The sequence below is a fragment of the Dama dama genome, chromosome 5, assembly GCF_033118175.1.
Source record: "Dama dama isolate Ldn47 chromosome 5, ASM3311817v1, whole genome shotgun sequence".
Taxonomy (NCBI): Eukaryota; Metazoa; Chordata; class Mammalia; order Artiodactyla; family Cervidae; genus Dama; species Dama dama.
In genome coordinates, this window is record NC_083685.1 from 112,722,088 (window position 1) to 112,740,815 (window position 18,728).

The window sequence follows — 18,728 nt, forward strand, 5'->3', positions numbered from 1 at the left end:
AATTAATTATTCATAGTTAGTTCAGGTACTGGAAAAGTGGGACCCCTAACCTGAGATTTTGCATCTGTCCTATGAGGCTGAATATGCTGAATTGCTCAGTTGATGAGAAGTTTATAATTCACTGTTGCTTTTTCCTCACAGGTATCCATCAACAGTCAAGGTAAGTCCCTAAGAAAACCTATTGAGCTTTATTTAAAAATCTTAATCTGGTTATGGGCGTTGGTCTTTCCATTTACACTCAAATCTTGTGCAGTATAAGAGTAGAATTTGGGATAAATGCACTCATTTACCCAGGGGCATTAGATTCATGGCAAATCTTTATTTTTTAGCAGTTTTTGTGTGTAGGTTGGCACCTTGATTGGACCCAAAGGACCTCTTTAATGAGAGATTCTCTTATATTTAAGATACTAATCTTTTGAAAATACACTTCCCAGTTCAACACATTTAACTTGTTATCCTGGTATTGCTTTTTTCCTTGACTTGGTGTATATGTTAAAGTCCATGTATAAATAAGATTGTTGTTCAGAACATGGGTGTATTTTCCATAGGAACAATGTTATATTTTTAACTGGCTGAAATGATAGTATTACCATTATCCTTGAACTTCCTTGAGTCCTGAGCTTCATTAAGCCTAGTGTAAGGGAACTGGATTGAGTTTTTGTAAGTGGAAGGCTCTGGTAGCAAAGAGAGAAGGATTTAAGGGGGAGAACTAATCTGCAAGTAGCTTCTATTTGTGACAGCATGAGAAGGGAGTTTGTCAGCTATTTGTGTATAACAATTGTAAGCTAAGAATTTTTAAAAGTAAGAATTTACTGTGCTTAATTGAATCTTTTGGGCTGGTTAAAAAAAATATCACAGTATGTATTTTTGTCCTTTTAGGAGAATATGAAGAAGCACTTAAGGTAATGATTATTTCCTCTTGTTTTCAAATAATTTAAAAAATATTTATGGACTCAAACTTGAGCCTGAATTCCATTAGCCATGGGGAGAAACTAATGACTGTAAACACAGCAAAACCCATTTTTAGGGAGACTGGGTTGAGTTTGGCATACCACGCAACAAAAGGTACATCCTAATGTAAAGATTTTTTCTGATGATCATGACATCTCATTGCTGATCTTGAAGCCACCATCCTGGCATTTCAGAATTCAGAAAACTCTGGATTGATGCTTTCTGGTTCACACTTTTCATCTCCTTCCTTCACTTTGTTCCCTGTAGAATATTACACTATAATGTGGAAGAATTTAAGGTGTAACCATGCAGTTACAAATAACTTCTTGTTTGTCAGTGATCAATTATAGCATTCCTCAAGGTCACTTATTTAAGGTGTGCTAAGGTGGCCTTTCATTGACTATCCTTTTTGAACTTCTAGTCCAGATTAAGTCATTTTCCATAATCACTTTTGGTCTAGGGAGAGAAGAAGGGAAAAGCAAGATTTTTGTTTCAAATCAGTAGCTGAATTTACCCTTTCCAGTTTTTGGTCAAAACTGCTGTTCTGGGTGCCACTGGTTTCAAAAATTTAGCCAATTTTTTCTTTCTTTTTTTTTTTTTTTTTTTTTAACTGAGAAATCTTTATTTCCCAGCCAGTCTATTGGTTTTAGATATCCATGTCCTCTCCTGGTTTCTTGTAGTTGAAATATCCATCTGTGTTAAGAATTTCTCATGCTTCGTAATTTTTCTCTGCCCCAGTTCATGCAATCTTCCTGTTTGCTCTTTGACTTTAAGCTGTTCTCATATGATGTTCCCTAACACCCCTTTATTGTTCTTCAACCCTTCCAGCTTTTCGGTTTCCCAATTCTCAGAAGCTACAGTAGTTTCACAAAGTCTTTTTAAAACTTGAGAATTCCACTAACTTTCCCACATTCACTATTTTACCCATTCAGTCAGAAATCTTAGATATCAGGAGTCTACAGTTTATATAAGCCTGTCTTGCCCTAGGAAGCAAGACTTCTTTTATATGCATAGTTTTTACATAATTACTATATAATACTTAAAATCCCACATTTATATTTTGACACAGTTTCATTATAGTTATTTCTTGAGCAATTTTTTTCACAGACTCTACCAAGTGTTTTAGAAAAAGCTTCTTGGTTTCTGGCCTAGAATAGGAGTTGATGAACTATACCTGGCAAGCTGACTCTGTGTGTGTGCGCGCGCGTGTGTGTGTGTGTACATGCGCGCCCATATGTGTGCACGCGTGCGCTCATCACTTCAGTTGCTCAGTCATGTCCAATGCTTTGTGACCCCGTGGACTGCAGCACTCCAGGCTTCCCTGTCCATCACCAGCTCCCGGAGCTTACTCAAACTCATGTCCATCGAGTCAGTGATGCCATCCAACCGTCTCATCCTCTGTCATCCCTTCGCCTCCTGCCTTCAATCTTTCCCAGCGTCGGAGTCTTTTCCAGTGAGTCAGTTCTTCACGTCAGGTGGTCAAAGTATTGGAGTTTCAGCTTTGGCATCAGTCCTTCCAGTGAACATTCTGGACTGATTTCCTTTAAGATTGACTGGTTGGATCTCCTTGCAGTCCAAGGGACTCTTCAAGAGTCTTCTCCAACACCACAGTTCAAAAGCATCAATTCTTCAGTGTTCAGCTTTCTTTATGGTCCAACTCTCAAATCTATACATGACTACTGGAAAAACCATTGACTACACAGACCTTTGTCAGCAAAGTAATGTCTCTGCTTTTTAATATGCTGTCTAGGTTGGTCATAGCTTTTCTTCCAAGGAGCAAGCATCTTTTAATTTTATGGCTGTAGTCACCATCTGCAGTGATTTTGGAACCCAAAAAAATAAAGTCTCTCACTGTTTCTATTGTTTCCCCATCTGTTTGCCATGAAGTGATGGAACTGGATTCCATTACCTTAGCTTTCTGAATGTTGAGTTTTAAGCCAACTTTCTCACTCTCTTTCACTTTCATCAAGAGGCTCTTTAGTTCTTCACTTTCTGCCATAAGGGTGGTGTCATCTGCATATCTGAGGTTATTGATACTTCTCCCGGCAGTCGTGATTCCAGCTTATGCTTCATCCAGCCCAGCATTTTGCATGATATACTCTGCATATAAGTTAAATAAGCAGGGTGACAGTGTACGTCACCTTGATGTACTCCTTTCCCAATTTCTCTGTTGTTCCATATCCGTTCTAACTGTTGCTTCTTGACCTGCATAAAGATTTCTCAGGAGGCAGGTCAGGTGGTCTGCTATTCCTATCTCTTTAAGAATTTTCCACAATTTGTTGTGATCCACACAGTCAAAGGTTTGGTGTAGTCAGTAAAGCAGAAGTAGATGTTTTTTTGGAACTTGCTTGCTTTTTCGATGATCCAACAGGTGTTGGCAATTTGATCTCTGGTTCCTCTGCCTTTTCTAAATATATATATATAATATTTAAAATTTTTTCTGGACACTGTATTTCATCTGAATTTAAATGATAAAAGTATTATACCTCACTCAACTAAAAGGTTCTTTCAGTTCTCCAGACCAGCCTTACTTCAGAGGTAAATAAATAAGAAACAGATCACCTCACGCCTGTCAAAATGGCTATCATCAGGAAGGTCACAAATAACAAATGATGGCAGGGCTGTGGAGAAAAGAGAACACTTGTACACTATTGGTGGGTATGTAAATTTGATGTGGCCACTGTGAAAAACAGTTTGGATGTTCCTCAAGAAACTAAAAATACAGCTACTGTATGACCTACCAATTTTACTCCTGAATATATATCCAAAGGAAATGAAGATGCTAATTTGAAAAGATGTATGCACCCAATGTTCACAGCAGCATTATTTATAGTAGTCTAGATATGGAAGCAACCTAAGTGTCCATCAACAGACGAACGGATAAAGATGTGTACACACACCCATACAGTTGGTTGTTGTTTAGTTACTAAGTCATGTCTGACTCTTTTGCAACCCCGTGGATTATAACCTTTCAGGCTCCTCTGTCCGTTAGATTTCCCAGGCAAGAATACTGGAGTGGGTTGCCATTTCCTCCAAGGGATCTTCCCCACCCAGGGGTCGAACGAACATCTCCTCTGCATCGGCAGGTGGATAACACTGAACCACCAGGGAAGTCCAGGAATACTAGTCAGCCATAAAAAAGAATGAAGTTTTGCCATTTACAACAATATGGATGTAGCTTTGTGAAATAGAAGAGAAAGGCAAATACTGTATGTTATCATATATGTGGAATCTAAAAAGTAAAATGTGAATATAACAAAAAAGAAACAAACTCACCAATACAGAAAACAAACTAATGGTTACCAGTAGGGAAGGACAAGAAATGGGTAGAGGATTTAGAGGTACAGACTATTAATATATAAAATAAATAAGCTACAAGGAATGGAGAATTCAGCCATATCATATTTTATCATAACTATAAATGGAATATGATCTTTTAAAAAAAAAAGTTACTAGGTTATATACCTGAAAGCATATAGTATTATAAATCAACCATACCTCAGTTTAAAAAAGAAAGGAGGGACTTTGTGAAGGTCCAGTGGTTAAGCCTCCACACTTCTGAAGGAGGGGGCACATGGTCAATCCCTGGATGGGGAACTAAGATCCCACATGCCCTGTAGCTTGGACAAAAATGAAAAGTGAAAGGAAGAAAAGGAATCATGTAGACTATTTAGATATAATTTCTTTTTACAAAAACAGTATTTGAACATTTTATTTTCAGTAGAGCTTAACAATCTCAGTTTCTGTTGACAAATTTAGTTCAGTGTTAGGAGGGATAGTACATACCCGAACTCAGTAGCCAACAGATAACTTAATCCTTTCCACCAGAAAGTACTGGTGGAAATTCCTGAGTGGTCCAGTGGTTAGGACTCCGAGCTTTCACCATGGAAGGCACAGGTTATCTGGTTAGGGAACTAAGATCCTATAAGCTGCATGGTGCAGCCAAAAAAAAAAAGATGATACTGGCCTTTTTAGTAAAGTCTTAGAGCTTCTTCTCTCTTATTTCCTCCAAATTCTTCTTCTTTAATAGCACAGTTATCTTGTACTTGTTCACATTCTTCCTGTGCTTTTTTTAATTTTTGGTTGCACTGGGGTTTTGTTGCTGCATGGGGGCTGTCTCTATTTTCAGGGGGCTACTCTTGGTTGCGCAGGCTTCTCAGTGCAGTGGCTTCTCGTTGCAGTGCACAGGCTCTAGGATGTGGGCATGGTAGTTGTGGCACACAGGCTTAGTTGCCCCATGGCATGTGGGATCTTCCCGGACCAGGGATTGAACCTGTGTCCTGTGCATTGGCAGGCGGATTCTTATCCATTGTACCAGGGAAGCCCCTCTTCTGTGTTTTTTGGTATGATGTTTTCTTTTTATTAATATTTTTCTTTGGAATAGCAGGAGAGTTTACTCTTATGCTACATTGTTCTTCTGGCTGAGACTGCTCAAAGCTCAGAGTTCAGACAAAGCCTGACCAGTATTACATTGTTCTAGCAAATGTTGATCTACTCATTCTTCTGACAGTGGATGGTCAACTTCTAGTTCTGATAAGGACTGGTAACTTTTCTAGGTTGCTTCTTGAATCTTTCCTCTTTAGCTAATTAGAGGTGTTTCAAATGATCAGTATATAAATCTGCGAATTGAGATTCCTGTGAGGTTTAAGCCTTCATCTCCTGCCATAGCAATTTCTTACTATGTTGCTGACCTTTTAGTTTCTTCAAAATGTAAAGTTTTCCCTTGCTAGGAAGGGAACTTTCCTTGTGAACTTTTCCCACAGAGGCCTACAGATGATTGGTAGTTAGGTCACCACATTCTCTGTTTCAGGGTCTTATTTCTGAATCCTACCAGTAAAACTCATTTGCCATATGTCCCCAAAATCCTTATTCACCACCTTGCGGCTGACCTCACCCTGGCTGCATATTTAAAGTTTTATTAGAACACAGTCATGCCCATTGATCATGTTTTGTCTCTGGCTACCTTTGTGCCACAATGACGGAGTTGAGTAGTTGTAGGAGAAATTGAATGGCCCAGAAGCCTAAAATATTTATTATGTGGCCCTTTAAGAAGGTTTGTTGAACAAGAACCTCCTGTATAGAACGTGGAACTGTATTCAGTGTCTTGTAATAACTTATTATGGACAAGAAACTTGAAAAAGTGTATGTGTGTATGTATAGCAATCACTTTGCTCTACACCTGACCTGAGTCATTGTAAATACGCTATACTTCAATTAAAGAAAAAAAGAAATTTTGCTGATCCCTGACCTAGATAAGAGCTTTCAGATGTTTTGGCCACAGAATGCTGTTTCTAAGTGGAATCTTAAGACATCTACTGTGTGAAAATAGATAAAGAAAGAACAGTTCTTGTCACTGGATAACAAGTGGGAGGAGCTAGAACCCCACAGACTTGACCGTTAATCTCTCCTTGGATGCTAGAGTACCTTCTTGAAACCTCAAATGTTCCTTGAAGTAGTTTTTAAAAATAAGAGTGTTTGGAAAAAAAAAAATAGTAAGAGTGTTTGAGAAGATTCTTTTCAAAAAGGGGTGACCACTTAAGCATGCTTCCCAAAATACTGTCCTTAGTGGGAAGGTAAAGACTTAACTATGGGACGTGAGTTTAACTTTTCTGAGTCTTAGAACTGACTTTTGTAAAGTTGAGACTAGAATCTGTAAATAGAGTCCTACATTATAAACCAGTTAACAGATTGTAACTGGACAAAGGTGGTGATCATTTCACAATGTATACCAATGTCAGATCATCATGTTGTCCACCTGAAACTAATGTTATGTCAATCACACTTAAATTTTTAAAAGTCAAACAACCCAATTAATTAAAACATCTCACCTAATGAAGAGCTACACTAAAAACTTTGTTTTTTAACAAAACTATTCCTAGTTAACATTCTTGGCAAAGAAGCAGCAAGCTGAGTATTAGCATATTTGTCATTTGACTTAATTTAAAAAAGCATGAATCCTTGGGGATTTATCACACTACTCCTACTTTTGTGTATGTTTGAAATGTTTTCATAATAAAAAACTTTGAAAAAACACTTCCCCCACTCCCCAAAAAGAAAGAAACCATTTTGAGGAATAGGTATAGTCTTGGAAATCAGCAGACAGTTTACCTCTCTCTAAGATGAAAGAATATTAAAAAAATACTACAGATATACAAAGAAGCATAAATCGTGATAATTTCCAGCAAATGTTCCCATACCCTTTCTATTTTTGTGTCTTTGAATTTTTATTTAGGAAAAGAATCACATAATATTGTTTTTATTTCATAACTTCTGCTCTCAGATGGCAGTTAAGCAGGGAAACCAATTGCAGATGCAAGTCCATGAAGGCTATCGTGTTGTCGAGGAAGCCCTACCCCCTATTGGAACAGAAAAACGACCAGTTGCTAGGACAGGAAAGAAGCCACTTGCACATTATTCTTCACTGGTGAGAGTCTTGGGGTCAGACATGAAGACCCCAGAGGATCCTGCAACACAGGTACAAAGGGAACGACCTGTCTATGATTTTTCTGACCTGTGTTTCATTGTCTCTGGTCTAAGATTTGAGCTGTTCTTCAGAGGTTTAGGAGTTAATTGTGACCATCTCTGTCTGACTTTTTGAACTGGTAACAGTAGTTACTTCTGGAGAGGACCATGAATAGGGTGACATTTTTCTTATACTTTTTCATGCTCACTTTTTAAAGCTATACGTTAATATTATTTGACAAAAGAAACCTCAAAATAATACATTGTAGGACAATTACTTTAAACAGAAGGAAAAAAGTATCTTGGATTTGTGTTTACTTGCAGCAGCTTCCACCTGCTCCACGTAATCCAGACCAGCCTCAAGACAAGCCCCCTGACTGGTTCACAAGCTACCTAGAGACAGTGAGTGTTTTTTCCAGCTTGGGTTTAGCAGCAGTGTTGGCAAAGATGGATTGTTGAAGAAATAGAAAGCTAGCTCCAGAGGGCTGCTGCCTCTGGTACAGGTGAACAAAGAATGGTAGCTAATAATTTCCAAACTACAACTTTCCAACTTCCAAACTTTCCAGTCAAGAAAGTTCCTGGCTTTCGCAGTGATGTACTAGAAAAGGGGGGAGTTTAAGGATGTAAGGGAAAGAGACAAATTTCTGTGCTTGAGAAGGAAGTGTTAGAAATTTACTCATCAAAGGGCTTCTTGATATTTGCTTTGAAGCCACTTTAGCTGTGGAAGGATTAGACCTTTTTTTGGCTATGTTTCTGTCCATTCATTCTTTATCTATTATCTGATTATTGTGTTCTTATACCAGAGATGGTGAGGTTTCAGGTTTATTTTATATTTTCATGCCTTTTTCCAGTCTTGGAACTGAGAGAATCCGCCCCCCCCCCCCCCAACACCACCTTTTTTGTATTCTAGTTCAGAGAACAAGTGGTTAAAGAAACGGTTGAAAAGCTTGAACAGAAATTACATGAGAAGCTTGTCCTCCAGAATCCATCCTTAGGTTCATGTCCCTCAGAAGTTTCAATGCCTGTTTCAGAGGAGACACTGTTTTTGCCAGAAAACCAGTTCAGCTGGCATATTGCTTGCAGCAGCTGCCAAAGGAGTATCGTAGGTGTGCGCTACCAGTGCAGGTAAAGCAGTAGCTTGGGAATGAACACCCCTTAGTAGACCACAGAGCGGGAGGTTCTAATGTTCTGGGGGGTAAAGGGTGTACTTACTCTGAGCATCAGACACAGCAGCTCTGTATTGAAAACAAGCTACTCTTCACCCACAAGAGAAAATAACTATTTGAAGAGTGAGTCATTAGATTGCTGTGTTCAGGTATACATTTGAATTGAGAGAGCCAGACAAAATTAAGTTCCCCAAAATGAAATTGGATCCCCAAAGGTTGTCTCCCTATTCCCAACTCTTTCATATCTTTCCTCCCATAGAGTGTCCTTTGAAATAGGTATAGGTGAAGTGTTAATATCTTCATTTTATTCTTGAGGATTGAGACATGGCATGTGTGGGTGGCATGCTCAGGTTCCCACCTCAGTGGTGATAGAGCAAACATATGGAAGTCTGGGTCCGTATCTCCTGACCTTAGGTACTTCCCACTGTGCCATTCCTTTCCTCACAGCCTCTGCCCATCCTACAATATCTGCGAAGATTGTGAATCGGGGCCGTATGCCCATGACTCCAACCATGTCCTGCTGAAGTTGCGGAGACCGGTTATGGGTTCCTCTGAACCGTTTTCTCACTCGAGGTTGTCTACTCCTCGCCTTCCTGCTGCTCTGGAACAGGCCAGGTAAAACCATATATATATATGGGGTGTTTGTTCTCTGGTTGGCTTTTTGGTTTTGGTGACAGGGTGGGATCACAAAACTAAATAGTCTTCTGAGACTTCCCTTATGGTCCATCCAGTGGTTAGGACTCTGCGCATCCATTGCAGGGAACACAGGTTTGATCCCTGGTTGAAGAACTGAGCTCCCACGAGCCGTGTGGCACAGCCAAAAAAAAGACCAAAGAGTCTCCTTAGTTCCAGCTCCTTTCCAGTTGATGTGCAGTGACAGGGATAATTATCTGGAGCTAATGAGATGGAAACCAGAACTGCAGAAAGAAATTAAGAAGCTAAACTAGAAGCAGACGCTGATGAAGACCACAGGTGGCTCAGAATAGCTTCAAGGTTTATTTGTGAGATTTGTTTTTTAAGACTTTTTTTTTTTTTTTAATCTCACAGGCTCCAGAAGCAAGTTGATAAGAACTTTCTTAAAGCAGAAAAGCAAAGATTGCGGGCTGAGAAGAAACAGCGTAAAGCAGAGGTCAAGGAACTTAAAAAGCAGCTTAAACTCCACAGGAAGATTCATCTATGGAATTCGCTTCATGGGCTGCAGAGCCCCAAGTCTCCTTTGAGCCGATCCGAGAGCCTGCTGCAGTCAAACACCCCGATGTAAGCCCAGGGCCAGGGCGGGAGCCAGAGCTTTAGGTCCAGCCCTCTAAAACTGGAACTTAAACCAAATTCTGTCTTATTTATTATAGCTAACTCCTAGCACTCAAACCCTTAAAACTTCCCATTTTCTGATCTTAGTGTTCTTAAAGGGTGGTTTGCTAGTTATCTTTGATGCTTACTTTGTTGCCTTCTTCAGAAAAACAGAAACCAGTAAGGTTCAGAAACTGGTGTGATCTCTCTTCACTGGAGGCAGTCTGGATTTGAAGCAAAAGGAGCAAATGTTTTAAGAGCCCAACTCTCTAGTTGTGGTATTTATGGACCCTTTCAGTTATCCTCACCATAGTTTTTTAACTTAGGAGTCAGGTCCCCTTGTTTTATTCTTTCAGTGGCAGGTAGGATCTTAATCCACCGACCAGTGATCAGACCCGTACTCCCTACAGTGGAAGCACGGAGTCCTAACCACTAGACTGCCAGGGAATTCCTTGGGTCAGCTTGTTTTCTTAAAAAATGTTAATAGTTTGTTCTTGTTGGAGGGTTTTTTGGCTGCACCACATGAAGCTTGCAGGGTCTTAGTTCCCAGACCAGGGATCAAACCCAGGCCCTCAGCAGTGAAAGCAACAATTCTAACCACTGGACTGTAAGGGAATTCCCATTATAAAGCAGATGCACTAGTATGCCCTCCAGGGTCACAGTCTGCATATTGAACCACATATTGGATATTCAGAATACATCACACCCAACACAAGTAATTAAAATCGAAACTTTTGTCCAGGCTCCCTCTGCAACCCTGTGCCCCAGTTATGCCGACACTCAGTGCCGCGTTTGTGGACGAGAATTTGCCTGATGGGACTCACCTCCAGCCAGGAACCAAGTTTATCAAACACTGGAGGATGAAAAATACAGGAAATGTCAAGTGGAGCACAGACACAAAGGTAGTTTTCCCCACAAAGTGTGAATGTGAAGTGACTGAGATGGCAGAGTGTTTAACTGACAAACTTTCTTTCTCCTGTTACTGTTCTTTTCAGCTCAAGTTCATGTGGGGAAACCTGACTTTGGCTTCTACCGAAAAGAAGGATGTTTTGGTTCCCTGCCTAAAGGCCGGCCATGTGGGAGTTGTGTCTGTGGAGTTCATTGCCCCAACTTTGGAGGGAACATACACTTCCCATTGGCGTCTTTCTCACAAGGGCCAGCAGTTCGGGCCTCGGGTATGGTGCAGCATCATAGTGGATCCTTTCCCCTCCACAGAGAGCCCGGATAACAGTGAAAAGAGCATGATCAGCTCAAGCAGAGGTGATGATCTCACCTGCCAGCAAGAGGTGAGCATTGGAAGGGCCTGTTCACAGCTGGTGGATCCTCCAGAAACCTGGAAAGGCCAGCTTCTCCCCTCTCCCCAAACATATCAGTATGCTTATATTGGGCCTAGTCTTCTGGGGCTTTGTTTGTGTGTCCCTCAGTGCTTAACCCTGGTTGTTACTTGGTGTACAGTTTCTTTTTGATTTTGTTGTTGTTGTGCTATTTATTTATATGTGGCTGCACTGGCTCATCGATGCTGCACAGGCTTTCACCAGTATAATGAGCGGGGGCTGCTCTTCATCACGGTGCACAGGCTTCTCGCTGCAGTGGCTTCTCTTATTGTGGAGCGCCAGCGTAGTGCTTCACAGCACACAGGTTCTTCCCAGACCAGGGGTCATACCTGTGTCCCCTAATTGGCAGGTGGATTCTTAACCAGTAGACCACCAGGGAAGTCCTATGCATGTTGTTTTAGGGCAACTTCCCTATTTACTGCTTAAATTTAAGTTACCCAGTGATAATGTCCTGGTTTTGACTATTGTTATGGTTAATCTAAGTTACTGTCATTAGGGGAAGCTAGATGAAGGGGGTAATTAGTAAACTCTCTGTACTCTTTTTGTAGGTTTTTCATAGAAAAGTGTGAAATTAAAACAAAAAGTTTTACTACATACAGCGCATTTGATTTTAGGGAGGCAGCCATCAACTTGCTTCTTGAGTTCTGTTGGGGGCCGAAAATGTGTCCCAATGGTTTCTCTCCATAGGAAGCTTTTCTGGCTAAAGAAGAAATTCTGCCTGGTGAAACAACTGAGCAGACAGAAGGGACAGGAGCTCGCATCCCACAGAAGGCAAAGCATGCTGCCAGCAAGAGAGAGCTCTACATCCCATCCGTGGACCTTCTGACTGCCCAGGTGGAAGATTGAGCATTTTGAGGGGAAGGGACAGAAAGCCCTGGGGAACAAGTTCTTAACTTGTTGAAGGGAAGCTGGTAGAGCTGTCGGTTTTGCCCAGGAAGTTAGAGATAGACCCACTCTAATCTAGTGAGATGCATTGGATGGCAGGATCATCCCCAATGGAAGCAAGTTTCTAAACTAAATATTTCCTCTTTGAATTGGGAACTTATCTTGTGCTTCCCACAACTTCCCCTTCGTTGCCTCTTCTTTCTGCCTAACTGGTTCACCTTCACCCCCACTGCATCCGCTCTCTCTCCTCCCAGTGGCTATTTGAATGTTTGGTTCCCATTTAACTCTTCTTGTTCCCACTTGACTGAAATGAGACATGAATTTGAACAGAGTTGAGTCTAGGATGATGTGGAGCTCAGTAGCCTTTAACACAAAACATGGCTCTTGCATGTGTTGCAAGTAGCCTAACATGCCCCCCGCCTTTTTTTTTTTTCCCAGGATCTGCTGTCCTTTGAGCTGTTGGATATAAATATTGTCCAAGAGTTGGAGAGAGTGCCCCACAACACTCCTGTGGGTAAGAATGTCACTTGGTCCACCTTGTTTATTAACAGGCCCAATAGTACTGCCCCCCTGACTCTGGTAGTTATTATGTCATTCTGAGATATTAGTAGGCAAGGATTTCTCCCACAATGTGATATTAAAACTGCACCCATGGACCCATTTCCCTGTTTCTGTCAGAGGCAACAATACAAGTTTGTACAGAGCTCCCCCCCATAAAGGGACCTTCTTCTCCATTTCTCTCTAGGTGTTTGTGTCCCTTTGTTACTTTACATTCATGGTTCTGTGTCTTGGCCATGGTCTTCCAAAGCCAAACAACTGTTTATGATCCTTCCTGTGTTGATTGACCTGTCTGAGATACTTGTGTACCTGATGGTCTGGAGAAATTCTTTACAACAGGCCTTGAAGTGTACGTGGGTTTAGTTTAGCTCTGCAGGAGGCAGGAAACCTAGAAGCTGCTGTTTCTGGACACTGAGTATTGATGATGCAATGCTTTTTCTTGGTTGATGGTTCTCCTATCTTCATTCTCCAGATATGACTCCCTGCATGTCTCCTCTGCCACATGACAGTCCTTTAATAGAGAAGCCAGGCTTGGGGCAGATACAGGAAGAGAGTGAAGGGGCGGGATTTAAAGCACTTCCTGGTAAGGGGTTAAATATTTATAAAGCATTTGCAACCTCCCCTTCCATACCACACCCTGTTGTTATCCATACCTTCTACTAACCTTACCTTGGTGTGTAAACGGGTTTTCCATAGAATCTGATTTTTTGAGGTCTCCTTACCTTCACATAGCACAGATAGCAGCTATTCCTTGGCATCGTATCAGCATGGGGACATGACTAGAGAAAGCTCTGCAACACTTTAAACACCAAGTGCAGGCAAAAGTTCTGTCCTTTCCAGATTCCACAGTGTCAGTAAAGAAAAAGGCCGAGAACATTTCTTCCTTGGAGGAACCAGAAGATGATTTGAGTGGGACCCAGTTTGTATGTGAGACTGTCATCCGATCCCTTACGTTGGATGCCGCCCCGGATCACAAACCACCTTGCAGACAGAAGTCCCCGCAGAGTGAGTGTCCCTAGAATTCCCAGACCCCACCCCACCCCACCCTCCCTAGAATTCCCAGACCCCACCCCACCCCACCCCCCCATTGGGGTGACGCCTGACTGGTGGTTGCCAGACCTGAGCAGGTAGAAGTGCTCGTCTTTACTGAGAGTGGAGACAGGGGAATCTTTGTTAGAGTTTGGGTCATGGTTGTTCGTTTAGACGCTACATGTGCATCAGGAGCAAAGCAGCTTCCGTAATTCATTTCTGCACTTTCCCAGGGGCAGAATCACAGCTGCACGCCACAGAGGAACAGCAGCCAACTGTGCTGCCTGGGTTCTGCAGTAAGGAGTCTTCTTGTAAGTGGACGGAGCCCCTCAGCAGAGAACCCTCCCCTGCCCTCCCACCCCCACCCTCAGCAGCTGAATTGTCTCATTTCTCCAAGGGCATCAGTCAGGAAATAGTGGGCAGAAGCAGGAGCACCAAGCTGAAGTTTCTCAGAGTTAAATTCTGCTGTAATAAATTTCTTTGTAGCAGAATTTCTAGAGGTCAGATAGGCAGAACCAATTTCATGTATTTCAGATACTATCCAAACACTCAAATTTTAAACCTATGTATTTAAAAAATAAATATGTATTTCCACACACACACTTGAGTACAAATGGATAACAAAAAAAGTCTAAACAAAGTCTAGAAGGACTTATACCAAAATGTTCACAGTAGTTGTCTCAGTAAAATTATCGGTAGTTTGTTGTTGTTTTTTTTCTTAACTCATCCATGTTTTGCCAGTTTTCTGTCATGACTACTTGTTACTTTGCAAAGAAGAGGAGGGAAGGAGTCAAAAGTAGTCATACAGTCTTGTGGTACTTAGCACCAGATGTTTTCTCTTCTCATAGCACTGTTAGCTAGTTTAGCAGTTTCGATTTGAAACCATCCCAGTATGTTAGGGGCTTCCCTGATAGCTCAGTTGGTAAAGAATCCGCCTGCATTGCAGGAGACCCCGGTTCGATTCCTGGGTTGGGAAGATCCACTGGAGAAGGGATAGACTACCCACTCCAGTATGCTTGGTCTTCCCTTGTGGCTCAGCTGGTAAAGAATCCACCTGCAATGTGGGAGACCTGGATTCAGTCCCTGGATTGGGAAGATCCCCTGGAATAAGGGAAAGGCCACCCACTGCAGTATTCTGGCCTGGAGAATTCCATGAATTGTATAGTCTTTGGGGTCGCTCTGACAGTTACATTAACTGTCACCTAAAGGGGAAAAGAAAAGGGGCCTCCTTGTTTTAAGGTTCATGGTGTTACTCAGAAGCTTCTGCTGACCTTGTTTTTATGAACTTTGGTTCTTTGCAGCTTCAGACTTTGAATATGGCCCTCTGATTTGTCCCTCTCCTCTGGCTTTCATAATTATAGCTCATGAACCACAAGGTTTGGTATAGGGTAGAGTAAGCACGAGGGACTGTTCTTAGCTTGTACCTTAAAATTGGATGCTTTCACCCTTTAGTGAAATTTGCCTCACCTGAAGAGGGACCACTTGCAGACGAGAGGGAGGAGATTGTCCAAATTGCTGAAGAAGAGGCTGCTGTGGAGGAAGAGGATGAGCTCAAAGATGAAGTTCAGAGTCAGTCCTCTGCTTCTTCAGAGGACTATATCATCATCCTGCCTGAGTGCTTTGACACCAGCCGCCCCCTGGGGGACTCCATGTACAGCTCTGCACTCTCACAGCCAGGCCTGGAGCGAGGGGCTGAAGGCGAGCCTGGGATTGAGGCTGGGCAGGAACCAGTCGAAGCTGGGGAGAGACCCCCTGGAGGGGAGAACCAGCCACAGGGGCACAGCATCAATGACATCCTTATGACCTCACAGACTCTGGACACAGTGCCCCTAACCCCAGAGGTGGTGGGGCCTCCGCCACAGCTGCCCAGGTACCATCTGTACCCCACTCTGCTGGGCTGTCCTCCAGAGGTGGAATAAAGAGAGGACTCAACCTGATCTCAAAACCTGTTTCTCTGTCAGTGGGGGAAATGGCGATTTCCCATAGTAAAGTCTGATGAATAAAAGTTGTACTTCCCAGTATTTGTGGATCCTGTATTTAAAGAAACACTTGCTTTAGTTAACCTTAATTAGCTGAGTAATTAGCAGGGGAGTGACCAGACTGCAGCCAGTCTTTCTAGCTTGGCTGTGGCTGAAGAGGAAAACAGAAGAGTGAGCCCTTCCCACCTGATCCCTAGATGCAGACATGTGCTCTGGCTCAGCAGTGTGAAGCCTCTGTAGAGAATCTCGCCCTGCTGTGCCCGTTTGCTGTTTCTCCACTGTTACCAGAGGTGCCTTCTCAACTCACTGTCATTGTTGTGTCTTTCTGAAAGGAGTCCTCCCTGTGCACAGCATCATGGCTTCCCAGGAGTGGATTTACCAGTTACCGCACCAGAAGTTTCTTCAGTCCCTGGTCAGATCAGAGGAGGTAAGGACCCACCTGAGCTTTCTCTCTGTGCTCTTTTCTCATGGAAACCAGGTATAAGCAGGCACTCTGTGGTTCTTGGCAGTTTTGCGAAACTTGCCCTTTGACTTTTTCTGTGTTCCTCCCTCCTACTCTTTTTATTCTGTCTTCCAGCTTAATATTTATTAGATGAGACCCCATAGAAGCTGGCTTTGTGCTGTAGTAGAAAGAACACAGGTTTTGGAACCAGCCTGGTCTAGGTTCAGCCCCAGCTCTACCTCTCCTCACTGTGTAACCTTGAAGTGGTTCAGCAGGTTGATAATACCTGAAGGTCTGTTTGCTCATCTACAGAATAAAGAGAATAGCACTTTGGAGTTGTGAGTAGACCCTCAAAGTGGCTTCCCTCTCTTCCTCAAAAAACAGAGCCTGGACTTCCCTGGCGGCCCAATGATTTAAGACTCTGCATCCAATGCACGGGGCACAGGTTGAATTTCTGATCAAGGAACTAAGAGCCCACATGGCATGTGGTGCGGCCAAAAAATTAAAGCCTTGAAATGTTGTGATCAGATTGTTACCTGCCTCAGAAATAGCCCTGCTGGGAGTTAGGAAATCCCAGGCATTTCTAGATGCTGCATCTAACCAACAGCTCTTTTGCTTTTAGAGCTCAGAGGCTCATCAGGACTTGTAAACAGCAGACCGAAGAGCTATGACCACTCAAGGTAACTGGACCTTGCCTGTGCAGCCTCTTCTTCAGAAGCAGGTGGATGTCCCAGTGTTACCCCTGCTTACACGAGCCTCTCAGAGCACATGCCCCCTCCTGAGAGTGACGGAGGAGAGCCATCATCCCTTCTTGTTCTTATTTCTCCTAAAGCTCGTGAGCAACCCTGAGCAGAGGGCTAACACTGATGTTTAAGAAGGTTCCCAGTCCAGGCCAGGAAGAAGTGCCCTTGGGTTCAGGTCCTGCTTAGTAACAGAGGAGGGCAGGAAGGTCCAGCCCCTTGTGCATCTCGTAACTTGTTCTTAGACAAACCTGCTTCTCTGCTCCTAGTCATCTCAAGGCAGTGTTAAGTTGGGCCCTTCCCCATATACAGTGTTCAGAAAATCACATTTCCTTTGGAAGGTGTTTCCTCTGAGATGGTAACTGAGCAGACACGTTGCCAGTACCTCACTGTGCCCTTGACCACATTAGTTTTCCACTGGGGCTGAAAGCTGGCATGCTAACCAGAGTGACATGTTTTCTGCAGTGCCCATATCTTACAGCAGTAAGAACTGAGCCCCACATTGGACCTAGATTTGTAACTATACAACTGATAGGAAAACAGTCACACACTCATTTTACATTTGATTTTTTTTTCTCCAGGAAATCTCATTTACTTTCCCAGATGAGAGCCCAGACTATCTTGTAGGAAGATAATAATTAGTGTTTCTTAGGGAGATAACTTGGCTTTCCTCCTCAGGCACCACCACCACCACCACGGGAACAGCATTGCTGGGGGACTGGTGAAGGGGGCTTTGTCCGTTGCTGCCTCTGCATACAAGGCCTTGTTTGCTGGACCACCAGTCACTGCACAGGTCAGTGTATGTTTTATTTTCCTGAACCAAATCCAGGTCACTAGTGAAAGCAATGATATCTGCCTGGGCTGGAGAGAGTCACATGTCATCATAGAAAGCATGAGCTTCAAGTTTAGTCTTCTTTTAATTGGAGGATAATCGCTTTACAGTGTGTGTTGGATTCTGCTATATAGCAGCCGAGAATCAGCCATGAGTACATGAATGTCCCCTCTCCTGAACCTCCCTCCCATTCCCCACCCCATCCTACCCCTCTGGGTTGTCACACCAGGTTGAACTCCCTGTGCTATACAGGAACTAGCTATGTATGTCTCTTACATATGATAATATATATGTTTCAATGCTGCTCTCTCAATTTGTCTCACCCTCTCCTTCCACAAGTCTGTTCTCTGTCTTCATCTCTATTCCTGCCCTACAAATAGGTTCATCAGTACCATCTTTCTAGATTCCACATATATGTGTTAATATATGATATTTGTTTTCCTGTTTCTGACTTACTTCACTCTGGATAACAGGCTCTAGTTTCATCCATCTCTATAGAACTGCCTCAAATTCGTTCCTTTTTATCACTGAGTAATTCCATTGGATATATGTATCACAAAATTTAGTGTTTGATTAACACACAAAGACTTGGCCACTTTCCACTTATATGACTTTGGCTAAGTCAAGGGAGGAAAGAAAAAAGACCTAATGTTTGTTGCAGACCTAGTATGTGTGTGGAGCTCTCCCGGGTGCTAGTGCTACAAGAGGAATCAGACACCAGTTCCTGCCCAAAGTGGGGAAACAAGAAGTAAACAGACATTTGTCTATGAAACTTTTGAAAATTGCAAAGCACTATAGAATTTAAGGAATCTTTCATCTAATTAAAAAAAAAGACACACACATTTACTGTGCAGTGTAAGGTACTATACCAGTTTTCTTAGACCGGTGGAACAGCTCAGTCTGATATTGGCCCCACAGTGCAGCGCAGGAAGGCTTCCTGGTAGATGATGCCTAAAGTCATCCTAAAAGTGTTTGCTGAGAGTCAGAGTCAGAAAGGGTAGACAGAGAGTAGCCAGTAAAGAGATCTGAAAATGTGAACCTGGAAGGTAAATTTGTTCTAAGA

General features: G+C 42.5%; 1 protein-coding gene across 6 annotated transcripts in view; it reads left to right on the forward strand.

Moving 5' to 3' along the window:
- Nucleotides 1-18,728, forward strand: part of NBR1 (NBR1 autophagy cargo receptor) — a 28,372-nt gene that overhangs the window by 5,486 nt on the left and 4,158 nt on the right. For 2 of the 6 annotated variants that reach the window (XM_061144128.1, XM_061144127.1), the window contains exons 4-21: nt 142-160; nt 880-902; nt 7,232-7,426; nt 7,738-7,815; nt 8,324-8,538; nt 9,027-9,194; nt 9,627-9,836; nt 10,609-10,768; nt 10,862-11,152; nt 11,888-12,034; nt 12,524-12,599; nt 13,116-13,226; nt 13,484-13,648; nt 13,906-13,983; nt 15,125-15,542; nt 15,984-16,078; nt 16,716-16,773; nt 17,512-17,626. In XM_061144128.1, the coding sequence (XP_061000111.1) occupies nt 142-160; nt 880-902; nt 7,232-7,426; nt 7,738-7,815; nt 8,324-8,538; nt 9,027-9,194; nt 9,627-9,836; nt 10,609-10,768; nt 10,862-11,152; nt 11,888-12,034; nt 12,524-12,599; nt 13,116-13,226; nt 13,484-13,648; nt 13,906-13,983; nt 15,125-15,542; nt 15,984-16,078; nt 16,716-16,773; nt 17,512-17,626 (2,622 nt within the window). The remainder of the gene's footprint in view (nt 1-141; nt 161-879; nt 903-7,231; nt 7,427-7,737; nt 7,816-8,323; nt 8,539-9,026; nt 9,195-9,626; nt 9,837-10,608; nt 10,769-10,861; nt 11,153-11,887; nt 12,035-12,523; nt 12,600-13,115; nt 13,227-13,483; nt 13,649-13,905; nt 13,984-15,124; nt 15,543-15,983; nt 16,079-16,715; nt 16,774-17,511; nt 17,627-18,728) is intronic. The other 4 variants (XM_061144129.1, XM_061144130.1, XM_061144131.1 and 1 more) reach the window with 4 other exon arrangements.